The sequence below is a fragment of the Heterodontus francisci genome, chromosome 4 (genome assembly GCF_036365525.1).
Source record: "Heterodontus francisci isolate sHetFra1 chromosome 4, sHetFra1.hap1, whole genome shotgun sequence".
NCBI lineage: Eukaryota > Metazoa > Chordata > Chondrichthyes > Heterodontiformes > Heterodontidae > Heterodontus > Heterodontus francisci.
The window spans coordinates 7,999,860-8,017,687 of NC_090374.1; the positions used below are offsets into that span (position 1 = coordinate 7,999,860).

The following is a 17,828-nucleotide window of genomic DNA, read 5'->3' on the forward strand; positions in this document are numbered from 1 at the left end:
AAAAATTCTCCTGAATGCATCTCGAGAATTCTGCTCCCTCAATTCCTTTCACACTAAAACTATCCCAGTTAATACTGGGGTGGTTAAAATCCCCTATTATTACTGCCCTATTGTTCTTGTACTTCTCAGAGATTTGCCGACATATCTGCGCTTCTATCTCCCTCTGACTGTTTGGGGGTCTATCGTACACTCCCAGCAGTGTGATTGCCCCTTTTTTGTTCCTTAGTTCAATCCATATGGCCTCATTTGATGAACCTTTCAACATATTACCCTCCTCACAGCTGTAATTGTTTCCTTGACCAAAATTGCCACTCCCCCTCCTTTCTTATCCCCCTCCCTATCACGTCTGAAAACCCTGTAACCAGGAACGTTGAGCTGCCATTCCTGTCCCTCCTTCAGCCATGTTTCTGTAATAGCTATGATATCATACTGCCACGTGTCTATCTGTACCCTCAGCTCATCTGCTTTATTTGCTATACTCCTTGCATTGAAATAGATCCCCTTGAGCACTGCCAAACTCTTTTTTTTATTTTCTAACCTTAGTTTCCTCGGTCTTCCAGACTCATCCATTAATTTTCTGCCCTCCATTTTCATTTTGTCCCAACTAAGTCTACTCTCCGGTCCCTATTCCATAAGGTCAGAAGGTCATAAGAACTAGGAGCAGGAGTAGGCAATTCAGCCCCTCGAGCCTGCTCCGCCATTCAATACGATCATGGCTGATCTCATCTCGGCCTCAACTCCACTTTCCTGCCCATTCTCCATAACCCTTCAACCCATTACTAATTAAAAATCTGTCTATCCCCTCCTTAAATTTACTCAATGTCCTGGCATCCACCGTACTCTGGGGTAGTGAATTCCACAGACTCACGACCCTTTGAGAGATATAATTTCTCCTCATCTCTGTTTTAAATCTGCTAACCCTTATCCTAAAACTATGACCTACCAAACTAGTTTAAACCTTCCCCATCAGTACTAGCAAAACGTCCCACAAGGAACTCAGTCCTGGCTCTGTTCAGGTGTAACCCGTCCAGCCTGTACAGGCCCCATCTCCTCCAGGGCCGGTCCCAATGTCCCAGGAATCTAAAGCCCTCCCTCCTGCGCCAACTTTCCAACTTTACATTCACCTGTCTTATCCTTCTATTTCTATACATGCTTGTGCGTGGCACTGGGAGTAATCTGGAGATTGCTACTCTTGAGAACCTGCTTGCCTGGGACCGTATAGGACTAGTCGGGATGGATCATGTGGGCCAGCATGCAGCACAGGGAGGTAGATATTGTCCGTGCAAAGATCTTATAATCCGTGCTGAGGAGGGAGACCAGTTCTTAAGTAAGCGGAGATCTCCCCTCTTCGGCAGCAGGATGATTACTGCCCTGCACCATGAGAGAGGCATCTCCCTAGTCGCCAGGCTTTCCCCCAGGACCCGCGTGGAGTTGCCCCCCAGGACGTCCCAGAATGCCCTGAGGAAAGCCACAGTCAGCCCGCCCAGCCCCAGGAATTTGCCCCTCGAGAGCTGGTGGAGGGCGCCGGTCAGCTCCGCCAGCAATCTCCGGGCTGACCTTTGGCAGGTCCTCCCACAAAATTCTGCTCGTATCCTCGCTGGACGGATCCAGAGAGAACGACGCGCTGTAATAGGCACGGACCAGAACCAACGAGCTGCTTATGGACCCCCCGCCACTTTTCCAGAAAGTAGAAGAAGGGTGAGGCGCGGTCCAAATCTTCCAGGATCTGGATCCGCGACCTCACGTACGCGCCACCGGACCCTATGAGCTGCAGGTCCTTCAGCGCACCCTTCTCTTTGTACGCCTGTCACAGGGCTGGGTCCATGATGGCATGACCCAGGCTGGACTCCAAGTCCAGCACCTCCCTCTCTAGGCACATGATCTTGGCTTCCCACCGCTTGGTCAACCCCTTCGCGTACTCATGACAGAAGACATGGATGTGAGTCTTGCCCCCATCCCACCATAGCCTCAAGGAGGGGAAGCCCCCCTGCTTCCTTCTCCAGTCGGCCCAGAATCCTTCCACAGAAAGCTCACCGCATATCTCCTTCCCTGAGGACTGAGAGATTGTGAAATCTGCGGTGAGACCCCCTGCTGCCGTTGATGTTGAGGCTGGCTATCTTCATGTCAAATGTACTTTGATCCAGTCACCAACACCTCACAGTGAGGAGGGAGTGGAAGTGCAGCTCATCTTCCACTCCTCCAGCAACCCATTGAGGAATGCTTTAAGCTGATGCCTCTCAACCAGTTTCACGCCCGTGCCCTTCCCCGCTTTCCTGAGGGCAGCACGGACGGATTGGATGATCAGAGCCAGATTTAGCCAAGGGCCAGCTGAACTTTATTGCGGCAACCCCTGCATGCTGCGAGGAAGTCCCGGAGTTCCGCGGTGGGGACGAGAGGAGACTTGGTGGGAGGCACGAGGGTGTCCACTACCTCTCTGGCCCACACCGAGTCCCCATCCTCCTTCGGGTCGTCAGGTGCTGCTGCTTCAGCTTATTGCAAACAGGAAGTGCTTCACAAACTCTCCAGCCAATCCCATGCTCCAGGGAGTGTTTGATGCTGACACTAGGTGCAAAATTTGTTTCCCTATCACAAAGACAGACCCCCTATCCCAGAGGTTGATTTGAAATTTTATATCCCAACACCAAATGCTTTACACAACAATTAAAACAAATCCCTCACCAATTAAAATATGAAGAAATATTTATTTTACATTACAGAAACCAGTAAAGTCATAGCTTAGTGATGTCAGAGTTATCAGATCTGCAATTGGCTTTGCACAAATGCACTGTGGAACTCCCTGCCCCAAAACAGGTGAGACAGGGGAACTGAATACTCAGTCCTTACCGGCAATCTCTGTAAGGGTGTCGCTTCTACTTGTCCTGACTGTACCTCGAAAGGTGTCTTCTGTTGTGACTGGTGTCTGCTGGTCCGCATATACCGATCTCGTAAATTCCTTAAACTTGTCCGGATTGCCTTCTCAATCCTACTCCACTCATTCTCTGTGTCCTCATGCCCTGCCATTTCTCAATTCTAACCTCTACCCTTTTTCTGTTTCCTTGTCTGTCGCCTCCCGTTCTCAGTTGTCTTCTTGTTAGTTGAAAGTCTAGCAAACCATTAACCTGACAGGGAAAGATCAGATCAGCCTGATGTTGGGATCACAGGAGCAATAGACACCTCATTTCTACTGCTGTGAGATTTTACAGAGAAAGAAATCTTCAGGAAACAGATGAGACACCCGTTAATTAACTCTGTCCTTTACGTACCTTTTCAAAATACAATTTCAGAAAAAAAATAAATCTTATAACTGCATTCCAGACTAAACATTCCGAGGGAGTGAAGTCTCCAGTCACTGCCTCCAGGCAGAGATTAAAACCACTAATAGTCACAGTGCTCTGACCTTTTCTCTCTCTGTCTGTGTTGCTCTCTTTTACTTTCTGTGTATGTCAGTCACCCTGGGTCACTTCACTTTCTCCCTGTTACCCTCCTTCTCCGTGTCTACCCCTTTCTCTCTCTCTCTCTCTGTCTGTCTGTCTGTTTTTGTCTTCTTCCACTCTCAGTCTGTCTTTGCCCCACTTGCAGTGTTGTAATCTTCCACGTCTCAGTTGCGTAGGTGAAACACTCAGCCTGTTACAGATCAGGAAATGGACAGCATTCTGGGAGTTGAAGTCCTGTTAAACTGGTTGTTAAAATAAGTTTGGAATTTCAGGAACTCCCTCCCTAAACCACTCTACCAGCCTTCTAACTCACTTTAAAAACCTCCCTTAAAACCCATGTTTTCTGAGCAGGTTTTTAGTCTCATAGAATCAAAGAATCACAGAAAGTTCAAGGCACAGAGAGAGGCCACTCGGCCCATCCTGTCTGTGCTGGCTGAAAAATGATCCACCTATTCTAATCCCACCTTCCAGCATTTGGTCAGTAGCCCTCGCAGATTACAGCACTTGAGGTGCAAATCCAGAGTCCATTTGAATGAGTTGAGGGTTTCTGCCTCAACTACCCTTTCAGGCAGTGAGTTCCAGACCATCACCACCCTCTGGCTGAAAACGCTTTTTCCTCATCTCCCCTCTAATTGTTCTACCAATCACTTCAAATCTATGCCCCCTCATCACTAACCTCTCTGCTGAGATGAATAGACCCTTCCTTTACCTCCACTCTATCCAGGCCCCTCAAAATGTTGCACATTTCACTCAGATCTCCCTTCAGCCTTATATAAAAGCAAAATACTGCAGATGCTAGAAATCTGAAATAAAAACAGAACTGAAGAAGGGTCACTAACCTGAAACTTTAACTCTGCTTCTCTTTCCACAGATGCTGCCAGACCTGCTGAGTGTTTCCAGCGTTTCTTGTTTGTACTCCCCTCAGCCTTCCCTGTTCCAAGGGGAACAACCCCAGCCTATCCAATCTTTCCTCATAGCTGCATTTTTCCAGTCCTGGCAACATCCTCGTAAATCTCCTCTGTATCCTCTCTAGTGCAATTACATCCTTTCTGTAATGAGGTGACCAGAACTGCACACAGTACTCAAGTTGTGGCCTAACCAATGAGTTACACAGTTCCCTGCTCTTATATTCTGTACCTCAACTAATAAAGGAAAAGATTCCATATGCCTTCTTAACCACCTTATCGACCTGTCCTGCAACCTTCAGTGATCTGTGGACATTCACTCCAAGGTCCCTCATTTTCTCTACACCTCTCAATATTTTCCCATTAATTGTGTATTCCTTTGCCTTGTTTGACCTCCCCAAATGCATCACCTCACACTTCTCCAAGTTGAATTCCATTTGCCACATTTCTGCCCATCTGACCAGACCATCAATATCTTCCTGCAGATACAGCTATCCTCCTCGCTATCTACCACACGGCCAATCTTTGTGTCTTCTGTAAACTTCTTGATCATGCCCCCTACATTTACGTCCAAATCATTAATATATACCATAAAAAGCAGGGGACCCATCGCTGAGCCCTGTGGAACGTCACTGAAACAGCCCTCCAGTCGCTAAAACAGCCGTCAACAATTACCCTTTGTTTCCTGCCACTGAGCCAATTATGTAACCACCTTGCTGCATTTCCCTGGATCCCATGGGATTTTATTTTTTTAACCAGTCTGCCATGTGGGACCTTGTCAAAAGCCTTGCTAAAATCCATGTAGACCACATCAACTGCACTACCCTCATCTATCTTCCTTGTTACTTCTTCAAACAATTCGATCAAATTGATCAAACAAGATCTACCCTTAACAAATCCATGCCGACTATCCTTGATTAACCTGTGCCTTTCTAAGTGACAGTTTATCCTGCCTCTCAGAATAGATTCCAATAATTTGCCCACTACTGAGGATAGACAGACTGGCCTGTAATTCAGTCTATTCCTCGCTCCCTTTTTAAACAGAGGTACAATGTTAGCAATTCTCCAATCCTCCGGCACCACACCTGTATCCAGTGAGGACTGGAAAATGACGGTCAGACCCTCTGCTGTTTCATTTCTTGCTTCTTTTAACAGCCTGGGGTACATTACATCTGTACCAGTTGGTCACATGGATCCCTCCCCCTGAATTTGTCACCAAGATACAGAAGAAGCTTGTCGGCTTCTTCTGGAACAAAAGAGTGCACTGGGTCTCTGCCATGATGTTGAGTCTCCCGCTAAGGGAGGGCGGTCAGTCGCTGGTGGGCCTTTGCACCCAGGTGGTGAATTTCCACCTTCAGACCCTGCAGAGATACCTGTACATCGAGCCTCCTCCCAGATGTTATGCGCTGACCATGTTTTTTACCGCTAGCGTCAATCCCTCAGTTATGATGGGCAGCTCCTGTTTATAGACCTGGTGGTGGTGGGGGTTCTCCGTGCCTCCTTGCAGGAACTGCCTGTCCTTTACCAGGAACTGGTCAGGGTCTGGAACATGGTCACCTCCAACCGGAGATCTCACCCATCAGGAGAGGTGACTGTCCTCTGGTATCTGCTGCTTAGGAACCCACAGCTCCATCGGTTCAGGTTTGTGTGGCTGGTGGAGGAGAGGGTGCTGGCTGGCAAGGTGACCAGAGTCAGGGACGTACTGGATGGTGAAGGCACAGGCTGGATGTCACTGGAAGAGCTGGCATGAAGTGTGTCCTTGGGTGGCATTCAGGTCACAGCCAAAGCCATTGAGAATCTTAAAACGTAGTGCTTGGTCCTGATTGCACTCGAGGTGTCGAGGTGGGCCAAGCATGTGGAACACTTCCATCTGAGCTGACGGAATTTCCATCGGTGCCAGGCCCTGAAACCTCCCTTGCCAGCCTCAGCCCCACAAGCTGAGCCGTCTCTCAGAAATCCCCTCTGTGCCATTCCACTCTGCATGGAGGGGTTTCCTGTATGGGCTGCTCTTGTACACCCTCCACTTCCTCGCCCTCGTCTGCCGTCCATACACGCTGTGGTGTTCAATCCGAAGGAGGCGGGAGTCCCCAGTGGGAGGCTCTCTACTCGGGATTCCTCCCTTTGTCCATTGGGGATTCGGTGAGGAGGATGTTGCAGTGGCGGTCCCATTTAGGCCGATTCACGGACTGGCAGTAATCTCTGTGTCCTGGAGGAATCCATGCTTCATATCAATACAGATTGTGAGAGGTTGCAGCCCCTCTTCCATTTTCTGAGTTGGGGGGAGGCTGCTCCTCAATTTCTGGCTGCACTTCATTCCCACGCTCCTGACCTTTGGCCACCCAGTGTGGAGAGGAACAGACAGATCAGAGGAACTGCTTGTGGTAATTGCTCCTGGGCCTGGCCAAGGTGGTCATCAACAGGCCCAGGCCGTGGGTGGTCGAGGGGTCATTTGGCCCGCCTGCCTGCCTCTCTTCCATAGCTACATCCATACCCGAGTGTCCCTGGAGAGGGAGCACATGGTGTCCAACGGTACGCTTCAGGCCTCTGCGACTAGAGGGTGGGAGACCCGAGTGCGTCACCAACACCGTGAATGTCACTTCAATCTGATTCTCAAAGGCAGAGCTCCCAAGTGTATTGGCACTAGTCAAACAGAGGCAACTTCGCTGGATCGAAGACAGTTACATAGCTGATGACCTTCAGTGTGGTGAGGTAGCTGGGGCCAGATGACCAGCGGGGGCGCCCAAAGCTCTGCTTCAAGGATGCTGGCAAATGTGACATGAAGGTCCTAAATGTCGACTATGGCACCTGGGAGTCACTCGCTGGTGAAAGAGGGAAATGGTGACACATCCTGTGGATTGGTGTGTACGACCGTGATGACCAGTGGCTACAGCAGCTTGGTAACAGGCACCAGTGACAAAAACAACAACTCACAGCCTCACTTGGCAGCTTCACCTGCAGCACTTGGGGCAGAACCTGCCTGTCAAGGATTGGCCTTCACAGCCATCAGGAAAGGTGCACCAAGAGAAGACACCCCACCTAAATGGATCGTTTGCTGCGTGTTCATCATCTTTCATAGATGGAAGGATGCCAACCAACCATCTGATTAGCTAAGTTTCCTTTCATGTTTTTGGGGTTTTTTTTGTTACAGTATATTAGTGGTGCCCCTTTGAGAGGGGCACTTAGTCCCTCTTTATTAACTACCTTCCAGTTGGATCAAAAAGGTATAAATATACATAGATTTCCAACTGTAGTGTTTTGGTTAGGAGGCGTATGCTTGTAAAGTGTAACTCTGTAAATAAACATTGAAGTGTATAAAGATTACCTTCAGTTCTATCCTTCACTAACTGGCTTTCTTGAATAGAACAGCAGGTTGTTTTTCAGACTGGAGGAAGGTATATAGTGTGGTTTCCAAGGAGTCGGTGTGAGGACCCCTGCTTTTCTAGATCTGTATTAATTATCTAGGCTTGGGTAAGCAGGGCACAATTTCAAAATGACACAAAACTTGGAAGTATTGTGAACTGTGAGGAGGATAGTGATAGACTTCAAGACAAAGGCAAGCTGGTGGAATGGGTGGGCACGAGGCAGATGAAATTTAATGCAAAGTAGTGTGAGGTGGTAGGAAGAACGAGGAGAGACAATAGAAATGAAAGGGTATAATTCTAAAGGGGGTGCAGGAGCAGAGGGACCTGGGGGTATCTGTGAACAAATGGTTGAAAGTTGCAGGGCAGGTTGAGAAAGTGGTTAAAAAGGCATAGGGGATCCTGGACTTTATAAATTGCGGCATAGAGTACAAAAACAAAGAAGTTATGATGAAGCTTTATAAAACATTGGTTCGGCCTCAACATTGTGACTAATACTGGGCACCACACTTTAGGAAAGATGTGAAAGCATTGGCGAGATTGCAGAAACGATTCATGAGAATGGTTCCAGGGATCAGGGACTTCAGTGACATGGATAGACTGGAGAAGTTGGGACTCTTTAGAGAAGAGAAGATAAAGAGGTGATTTGACAGAGGTGTTCAAAATCATGAGGGGTCTGGACAGAGTAGATAGGGAGAAACTGTCCCCATTGGTGGAAGGATCGAGAACCAGAGGACACTGATTTAAGGGGACTGGCAAAAGAAGCCGAGACGACATGAGGAAAATCCTTTTTGTTTAGGATCTGAAATGCACTGTCTGAGAGTGTGGTGGAGGCAGATTCAGTGAGTGTTTAGGATCTGGAATGCACTGTCTGAGAGTGCGGTGGAGGCAGATTCAGTGAGTGTTTAGGATCTGGAATGCACTGTCTGAGAGTGTGGTGGAGGCAGGTTCAGTGTGTGTTTAGGATCTGGAATGCACTGTCTGAGAGTGTGGTGGAGGCAGGTTCAGTGAGTGTTTAGGATCTGGAATGCACTGCCTGAGAGTGTGGTGGGGGCAGGTTCAGTGAGTGTTTAGGATCTGGAATGCACTGCCTGAGAGTGTGGTGGAGGCAGGTTCAGTGAGTGTTTAGGATCTGGAATACACTGCCTGAGAGTGCGGTGGAGGCAGGTTCAGTGAGTGTTTATGATCTGGAATGCACTGTCTGAGAGTGTGGTGGAGGCAGGTTCAGTGAGTGTTTAGGATCTGGAATACACTGCCTGAGAGTGCGGTGGAGGCAGGTTCAGTGAGTGTTTATGATCTGGAATACACTGTCTGAGAGTGCGGTGGAGGCAGGTTCAGTGAGTGTTTAGGATCTGGAATGCACTGTCTGAGAGTGTGGTGGAGGCAGGTTCAGTGAGTGTTTAGGATCTGGAATGCACTGTCTGAGAGTGTGGTGGAGGCAGGTTCAGTGAGTGTTCAGGATCTGGAATGCACTGTCTGAGAGTGTGGTGGAGGCAGGTTCAGTGAGTGTTTAGGATCTGGAATGCACTGTCTGAGAGTGTGGTGGAGGCAGGTTCAGTGAGTGTTTAGGATCTGGAATGCACTGTCTGAGAGTGCGGTGGAGGCAGGTTCTGTGAGTGTTCAGGATCTGGAATGCACTGTCTGAGAGTGTGGTGGAGGCAGGTTCATTGAGTGTTTATGATCTGGAATGCACTGTCTGAGAGTGTGATGCAGGCAGGTTCAGTGAGTGTTTAGGATCTGGAATGCACTGTCTGAGAGTGTGGTGGAGGCAGGTTCAGTGTGTGTTTAGGATCTGGAATACACTGCCTGAGAGTGTGGTGGAGGCAGGTTCAGTGAGTGTTTGGGATCTGGAATGCACTGTCTGAGAGTGTGGTGGAGGCAGGTTCAGTGAGTGTTCAGGATCTGGAATGCACTGTCTGAGAGTGTGGTGGAGGCAGGTTCATTGAGTGTTTATGATCTGGAATGCACTGTCTGAGAGTGTGATGCAGGCAGGTTCAGTGAGTGTTTAGGATCTGGAATGCACTGTCTGAGAGTGTGGTGGAGGCAGGTTCAGTGTGTGTTTAGGATCTGGAATGCACTGTCTGAGAGTGTGGTGGAGGCAGGTTCAGTGTGTGTTTAGGATCTGGAATACACTGCCTGAGAGTGTGGTGGAGGCAGGTTCAGTGAGTGTTTGGGATCTGGAATGCACTGTCTGAGAGTGTGGTGGAGGCAGGTTCAGTGAGTGTTCAGGATCTGGAATGCACTGTCTGAGAGTGTGGTGGAGGCAGGTTCATTGAGTGTTTATGATCTGGAATGCACTGTCTGAGAGTGTGATGCAGGCAGGTTCAGTGAGTGTTTAGGATCTGGAATGCACTGTCTGAGAGTGTGGTGGAGGCAGGTTCAGTGTGTGTTTAGGATCTGGAATACACTGCCTGAGAGTGTGGTGGAGGCAGGTTCAGTGAGTGTTTGGGATCTGGAATGCACTGTCTGAGAGTGTGGTGGAGGCAGGTTCAGTGTGTGTTTAGGATCTGGAATACACTGCGTGAGAGTGTGGTGGAGGCAGGTTCAGTGAGTGTTTGGGATCTGGAATGCACTGTCTGAGAGTGTGGTGGAGGCAGGTTCAGTGAGTGTTTAGGATCTGGAATGCACTGTCTGAGAGTGTGGTGGAGGCAGGTTCAGTGAGTGTTTAGGATCTGGAATGCACTGTCTGAGAGTGTGGTGGAGGCAGGTTCAGTGAGTGTTTAGGATCTGGAATGCACTGTCTGAGAGTGTGGTGGAAGCAGGTTCAGTGAGTGTTTAGGATCTGGAACGCACTGTCTGAGAGTGTGGTGGAGGCAGGTTCAGTGAGTGTTTAGGATCTGGAATGCACTGTCTGAGAGTGTGGTGGAGGCAGGTTCAGTGAGTGTTTAGGATCTGGAATGCACAGTCTGAGAGTGTGGTGGAGGCAGGTTCAGTGAGTGTTTAGGATCTGGAATGCACTGTCTGAGAGTGTGGTGGAGGCAGGTTCAGTGAGTGTTTAGGATCTGGAATGCACTGTCTGAAAGTGTGGTGGAGGCAGGTTCAGTGAGTGTTTAGGATCTGGAATGCACTGTCTGAGAGTGTGGTGGAGGCAGGTTCAGTGAGTGTTTAGGATCTGGAATACACTGTCTGAGAGTGTGGTGGAGGCAGTTTCAGTGAGTGTTTAGGATCTGGAATGCACTGTTTGAGGGTGTGGTGGAGGCAGGTTCAGTGAGTGTTTAGGATCTGGAATGCACTGTCTGAAAGTGTGGTGGAGGCAGGTTCAGTGAGTGTTTAGGATCTGGAATGCACTGTCTGAGAGTGTGGTGGAGGCAGGTTCAGTGAGTGTTTAGGATCTGGAATGCACTGTCTGAGAGTGTGGTGGAGGCAGGTTCAGTGAGTGTTTAGGATCTGGAATGCACTGCTTGAGGGTGTGGTGGAGGCAGGTTCAGTGAGTGTTTAGGATCTGGAATGCACTGTCTGAGAGTGTGGTGGAGGCAGGTTCAGTGAGTGTTTAGGATCTGGAATGCACTGTCTCAGAGTGTGATGCAGGCAGATTCAGTGAGTGTTTAGGATCTGGAATGCACTGTCTGAGAGTGTGGTGGAGGCAGGTTCAGTGAGTGTTTAGGATCTGGAATGCACTGTCTGAGAGTGTGCTGGAGGCAGGTTCAGTGAGTGTTTAGGATCTGGAATGCACTGTCTGAGAGTGCGGTGGAGGCAGGTTCAGTGAGTGTATAGGATCTGGAATGCACTGTCTGAGAGTGCGGTGGAGGCAGGTTCAGTGAGTGTTTAGGATCTGGAATGCACTGTCTGAGAGTGTGGTGGAGGCAGGTTCAGTGAGTGTTTAGGATCTGGAATGCACTGTCTGAGAGTGTGGTGGAGGCAGGTTCAGTGAGTGTTTAGGATCTGGAATGCACTGTCTGAGAGTGCGGTGGAGGCAGGTTCAGTGAGTGTTTAGGATCTGGAATACACTGGCTGAGAGTGTGGTGGAGGCAGGTTCAGTGAGTGTTTAGGATCTGGAATGCACTGTCTGAGAGTGTGGTGGAGGCAGGTTCAGTGAGTGTTGAGGATCTGGAATGCACTGTCTGAGAGTGCGGTGGAGGCAGGTTCAGTGAGTGTTTAGGATCTGGAATGTACTGTCTGAGAGTGTGGTGGAGGCAGGTTCAGTGAGTGTTTAGGATCTGGAATGCACTGGCTGAGAGTGTGGTGGAGGCAGGTTCAGTGAGTGTTTAGGATCTGGAATGCACTGTCTGAGAGTGTGGTGGAGGCAGGTTCAATCATGGCTTTCAAAGGGAATTGGATAATTACCTGAAGAGAAAAAACATTCAGGGCTAGAGGAAAAAGGCAAGGGAATGGAACTAGGTGAATTATTCCTACAGAGAGCTGGCATGGACACAATGGGCCAAATGGCCTCCTTCTGTACTGTAACCATTCTATGATTCTATAAGTGTAAACTAGCCATAAATATAAAAACTGATTGTTAGGGTTTCGACACATTAGGTAAAAAAGGAAGAGTGTAACAAAAGCAAATGTAGAGCCTTCGAGGCTGAGACGGGACGAAGAACAATGCTGAATAGAGAAATGGCAGAAATGTTAAACAAAGATACAAAAGCATAAGTCATTGAAGATGACAGGACAGGTTGAGAGACTGGTTAATAAAGCAGACAGTATCCTGGGCTTTATTAATAGGGACATAGAGTACAAGAGCAAGGAAATTATGTCGAACTTGTATAAGACACTAGTTCAGCCTCAGCTGGAGTATTGCGTTCAGTTCTGGGCACCGCACTTTCGGAAAGATGTGAGAGCATTGGAGAGAGAACACAAAAGATTCACGAGAATGGTTCCAGGGATGAGGAATTTCAGTTATGAAGATAGATTGGAGAAGTTAGGACTGTTTTCCTTGGAGAAGAGAAGGCTGAGAGCTGATTTGATAGAGGTATTTAAAATCATGAGGGGTCTGGACAGAGTGGATAGAGAGAAACAGTTCCCACTTGTGAAAGGATCGAGAATGAGAGGGCACAGATTTAAAGTAATTGGTAAAAGAAACAAAAGTGACATGAGGAAAAACTTTTTCACACAGCGAGTGGTTAAGGTCTGGAATTCACTGCCTGAGAGTGTGGTGGAGGCAGGTTCAAATGAAGCATTCAAAAGGGAATTAGACAGTTATATGAAAAGGAAGAATGTGCAGGGTTATGGGGAGAAGGCAGGGAAATGGAACTGAGGGAATTGCTCCGTCAGAGAGCCAGTGCAGACACGATGGGCCGAATGGCCTCCACCCGCACTGTAACAGTTCTGTGATTCTGTGATAACAGAAATAACTGGGAACCAAGGGGTTAATGGCAATGAGGAACTCAAAATAATAAATATTTGTTAAGAACAAGTACTGGAGACAGCCTCTGGGTTTCCTGACCAATCGGAGTGGGCAGGCATGTTGACGCGCCTGGAACACTGCCTGAAAGACCTCAACACTTTTGTTCCAACATGGGCAACAACCTCTGGCTGTTCCCCTCACCCTCACAGAATGGGTTGTACCCTCTCAGTGATCTCCTTTACCCAGGCACCAGGGAGTCAACATTCCATTTAGGCATGATGTTTGGAGTTGCAGAAACCCCTACTGATTTGCCTGTGAATACTGACATGAATGTTGCATTTCTACTCTTTCATTTACACCTGTATTCAATCAAATCTAGCACAGTGCTCAGCTTCGATTCTTACTGATTCCCTCCAAGGAATTGCCATCCTCCCCAGTATTCTGAACTGAAAACTGGTTAGTGGGTGCCACTGGCTACTGTGTTTTCCTCCTCCCCTGTCTGACGGTGACCAAGTCTCTCCCCTTCGTGGCACAGGCATCTCCTGGAAGGTACAATCCAGGAAACTCTCAGACTCCCAGATGCATCGCCATGACTCCAGTCGCTCCTCAAGCTCTGAAATTCGAGCAACTGGCGGCACATCCTGCACAAATGGTCATCCAGGTTGAATGGAGTGTCCTGAAGTTCTCACATAGAACAGGATGTGTATGCAGAAGGATCCCTGGCCTGCCAATGGCTGTCAATCCACTGACCACTAAATAACTGAGACCCAGACACTTGACACTGAACTCTTAAGATCTAAGAGACTGATGTCGAAGAAACTGACCTCTAAAAAACCATAAGAGCATAAGAACTAGGAGCAGGGGTAGGCCATTCGGCCCCTCAAAACTGCTCCACCGTTCATTAAGATCATGGCTGATCTGATTGTGGCCTTAACTCCACTTTCCTGCCTGTTCCCCATAATCCTTGACTCCCTTGTAGATCAAAAGTCTGTCTAACTCAGCTTTGAATATATGCAATGACCCAGCCTCCACTGCAGTCTGCGGAAGAGAGTTGCAAAGAATAACAACCCTCTGAGAGATGAAATTTCTCCTTATCTCCTTTCTAAATGGGAGACCCCACATTCTGAAACTGTGACCCCTCGTTCTACATTCCCCCATGAGCAGAAACATCAGGCCGGATTTTATTCTGGTGACAGAGGTCCCGGCGTTGGGCTGGAAGGGAGGACCCTACCTCGACCCTCTGTCAGACCCCCGGTGCTATCACATGGCAGGCAGCCAGTTAACTGCCCACCACTGGGGACTCCATCCCTTTGAGGGACGAGCTTCCAATCAGAAGGCTGGCACTCTGCAGTACTGGCAGTGCCACTAGGAGCAGTGGCCACTGCCAGTACTGCAGGAGGCCCTGCTGTACTGAGGAATGGAGGAGACCCCAGTGCAGGTAAGTGAAGTTGGGGTCGACTGGGCTAATCAGGCAGACCACAGTGACAGGGTGAGGGGAGGATGTTAAGTGAGGGCGAGGGGTGTCTTTCCAGGGAGTCAGCCATCGCCGCCAGTTGTGGGGGGGGGCCCCTCCGAGAGTCCTGGATTGCCACAAAGGAGGGACCCCCAGCCCCTCGAGGAGGCTGCCAAGTTTTACCTAGTGGTGTTTCCTCACACTGGCAACCCCTCTGCCTTCTACAAAATTGAGCCAGAGGCAGGCGGAGGCCCTTAAGTGTCTATTAACTGAACCTCAATTGGCTTGGGGGTGAGAGCGGGGAGACTGAGGAGGAAGAAACAAGGATAGAAAGGAAAGACAGGAAACAAAAAGGCAAAAGTAGACGGTACAGAAATCAAGGGCAAGAAACAAATAGGGCCATAGTGCGAAATAATGCTAAGATGATTAAGAATGTTAAAAAGACAAGCCTAAAGACATTGTGTCTCCATGCTCGGAGTATTCACAATAAGGTAGGTGAATTAACTGCTTAAATAGATGTAAATGGATATGATATAGTTGCGATTACGGAGACATGACTGCAGGGTGACCAAGGATGGGAACTGAACATTGAAGGGTATTCAATATTTAGGAAGGACAGGCAAAAAGGGAAAAGGAGATGGAGTAGCGTTGTTAGTAAAAGAGGAAATCAGTACAATAGTGAGGAAGGATATTAGCTCAGAGAATCCTGATGTGGAATCTGTATGGATGGAACTAAGAAACACCAAGGGGCAGAAAACGTTGGTGGGGGTTGTATACAGACTCCCAAACAGCAGTGGTGATGTAGAGGATGGCATTAAACAGGAAATTAGAGACGCATTCAATAAGGATGCAACTACAATGATGAGTGACTTTAATCCACATATAGATTGGGCAAACCAAATTAGCAATAATATTGTAGAGGAGGAATTTCTGTAGTGTGTACGTAATGGTTTTTTGGACCAATATGTTGAGGAACCAACTAGAGAACAGGCCATCCTAGACTGTGTATTGTGTAATGAGAAAAGATTAGTTAACAATCTTCTTGTGCGGGGTCCCTTGGGAAAGAGCGACCATATCATGATAGATTTCTTCATTAGGATGGAAAGTGAGAGAATTATTCTGAGACTAGGGTCCTGAATCTAAATAAAGGAAACTATGAAGGTATGAGGCACGAGTTGGCTATGATAGATTGGGGAACGTTACTTAAAGGGTTGACAGTGGATAGGCAATGGCTAGCATTTAAAGAGCACATGGATGATTACAACAATTGTTCATTCCTTTCTGGCGCAAAAATAAAATAGGAAGGGAATCTCAATCGTTGCTTACAAAAGAAATTAGGGATAGTATTAGATCCAAGGAGGAGAAATATAAAATGGCCAGAAAAAGCTGCAAACCTGAGGATTGGGAGCAGTTTAAAATTCAGCAAAGGAGGACAAAGGGATTGATTAAGAAGGGAAAATAGAGTATGAGAGTAAGCTTGCAGAGAACATAAAAACTGACTATAAAAGCTTCCATAGATATGTGAAGAGAAAAAGATTAGTGAAGACAAATGTTGGTCCCTTACAGTCAGAAACAGGGGAAATTATAATGGGGAATAAAGAAATGGAAGAACAATTAAATACATACTTTGGTTCTGTCTTCACAAAGGAGGACACAAATTACTTCCCGGAAATGTTGGAGAACATAAGGTCTAGTGAGAAGGAGGAACTGTATGAAATCAGTATTAGTAGGGAAATGGTGTTAGGGAAATTGATGGGATTGAAGGGCGATAAATCCCCAGGGCCTGATTGTTTTTTAAAAATTTATTCATGGGATGTGGGCGTCGCTGGCTAGGCCAGCATTTATTGCCCATCCCTAATTGCCCTTGAGAAGGTGGTGGTGAGCTGCCTTCTTGAACCGCTGCAGTCCATGTGGGGTAGGTACACCCACAGTGCTGTTAGGAAGGGAGTTCCAAGATTTTGACCCAGTGACAGTATTACCATCGCTGAATCCCCCACTATCAACATCCTAGGGGTTACTATTGACCAGAAACTGAACTGGAGTAGCCATATAAATACCATGGCTGCAAGAGCAGGTCAGAGGCTAGGAATCCTGCAGTGAGTAACTCACCTCTTGACTCCCCAAAGCCTGTCCACCATCTACAAGGCACAAGTCAGGAGTGTGATGGAATACTCTCCATTTGCCTGGATGGGTGCAGCTCCAACAACACTGAAGAAGCTCGACACCACCCAGGACAAAGCAGCCCGCTTGATTGGCACACCATCTACAAACATTCACTACCTCCACCACCGATGCACAGTGGCAGCAGTGTGTACCATGTACAAGATGCACTGCAGCAATGCACCAAGGCTCCTTAGACAGCACCTTCCAAACCTGCGACCTCTACCACCTAGAAGGAAAAGAGAAGCAGATGCATGTGAACACCACCATCTGCAAGTTCCCCTCCAAGTCACACACCATCCTGACTTGGAACTATATCGCCGTTCCTTCACTGTCGCTGGGTCAAAATCCTGGAACTCCCTTCCTAACAGCACTGTGGGTGTACCTACCTCACATGGACCGCAGCAGTTCAAGAAGGCAGTTCACCACCACCTTCTCAAGGGCATTTCGGGATGGGCAATAAATGCTGGCCTAGCCAGCGACACCCACATCCCCATAAACGAGTAATAAGAATGATCTCCATCCCCCTTGCAATGAAAGGCAACATTCCATTTGCCGTGCCAATTACTTGCTGTAAATGCATGCTAAATTTTTGTGATTCATGTACAAGGACACACAGATCCCTCTGTACTGCAGCATTCTGCAGTCTTTCTCCATGTAAATAATATTCTGCTTTTCTGTTTTTCCCACCAAAGTGGACAAGTTCACAATTTCCCACATTATACTCTGTCAGGCAAACCCCCTCCTGCCAAGACTGAGGCACACATTATTTTGCCACATGAATAGTAAAACTTAAAATTTCAAGTACCTGACTGGAAAGACATTTGAATAGTAACAGACAGTGTTGGAACAATGGGGACCCAGTCATGCTTCCCCATTACACAGAAGAAGTGATCAGACCAGTTTTAGTCACATGACTAACTAGCTGTTACAGAGATTGGAACTGAGAGAGTTTTAAATTGTAGAAAACAGGATTTGAACTCAGAAAGCTCTGTGCTCCTGGAACTGAAGCAAGAATTACCGTCTCTCCTGTCTGCCTGCCTCCAACTCTTTCCCACGGAACTGAATCTTGTGAAAACACATGAACCTCAAAGAGAGAAAAGTCTCCTACATGAACAAGGTTTAAAAGGAACACTGGACCCCGATGAACAGCAAGACTACCTACAATCAAGTGAGCTCGAAGCACAGTAAACAAGAGATTCTTCTGATATTGCCTCAAACCCCTCTCTA

At 47.8% G+C, this 17,828-nt stretch overlaps 1 protein-coding gene across 2 annotated transcripts in view; it reads right to left on the reverse strand.

Annotated features, from left to right (window-relative positions):
- fbxo4 (F-box protein 4) overlaps nucleotides 1-3,594 on the reverse strand; it is a 77,859-nt gene extending 74,265 nt beyond the window's left edge. Inside the window, exon 1 of one of the 2 annotated variants that reach the window (XM_068029111.1) lies at nucleotides 2,890-3,594. In XM_068029111.1, coding sequence (XP_067885212.1) covers nucleotides 2,890-3,021 — 132 coding nt within the window. In that variant the 5' untranslated portion in view covers nucleotides 3,022-3,594. Of the gene's footprint in view, nucleotides 1-2,844 lie in introns of both variants that reach the window. The other variant, XM_068029110.1, reaches the window with a different exon arrangement.
- Between the last annotated feature and the right edge of the window lie 14,234 nt (nucleotides 3,595-17,828).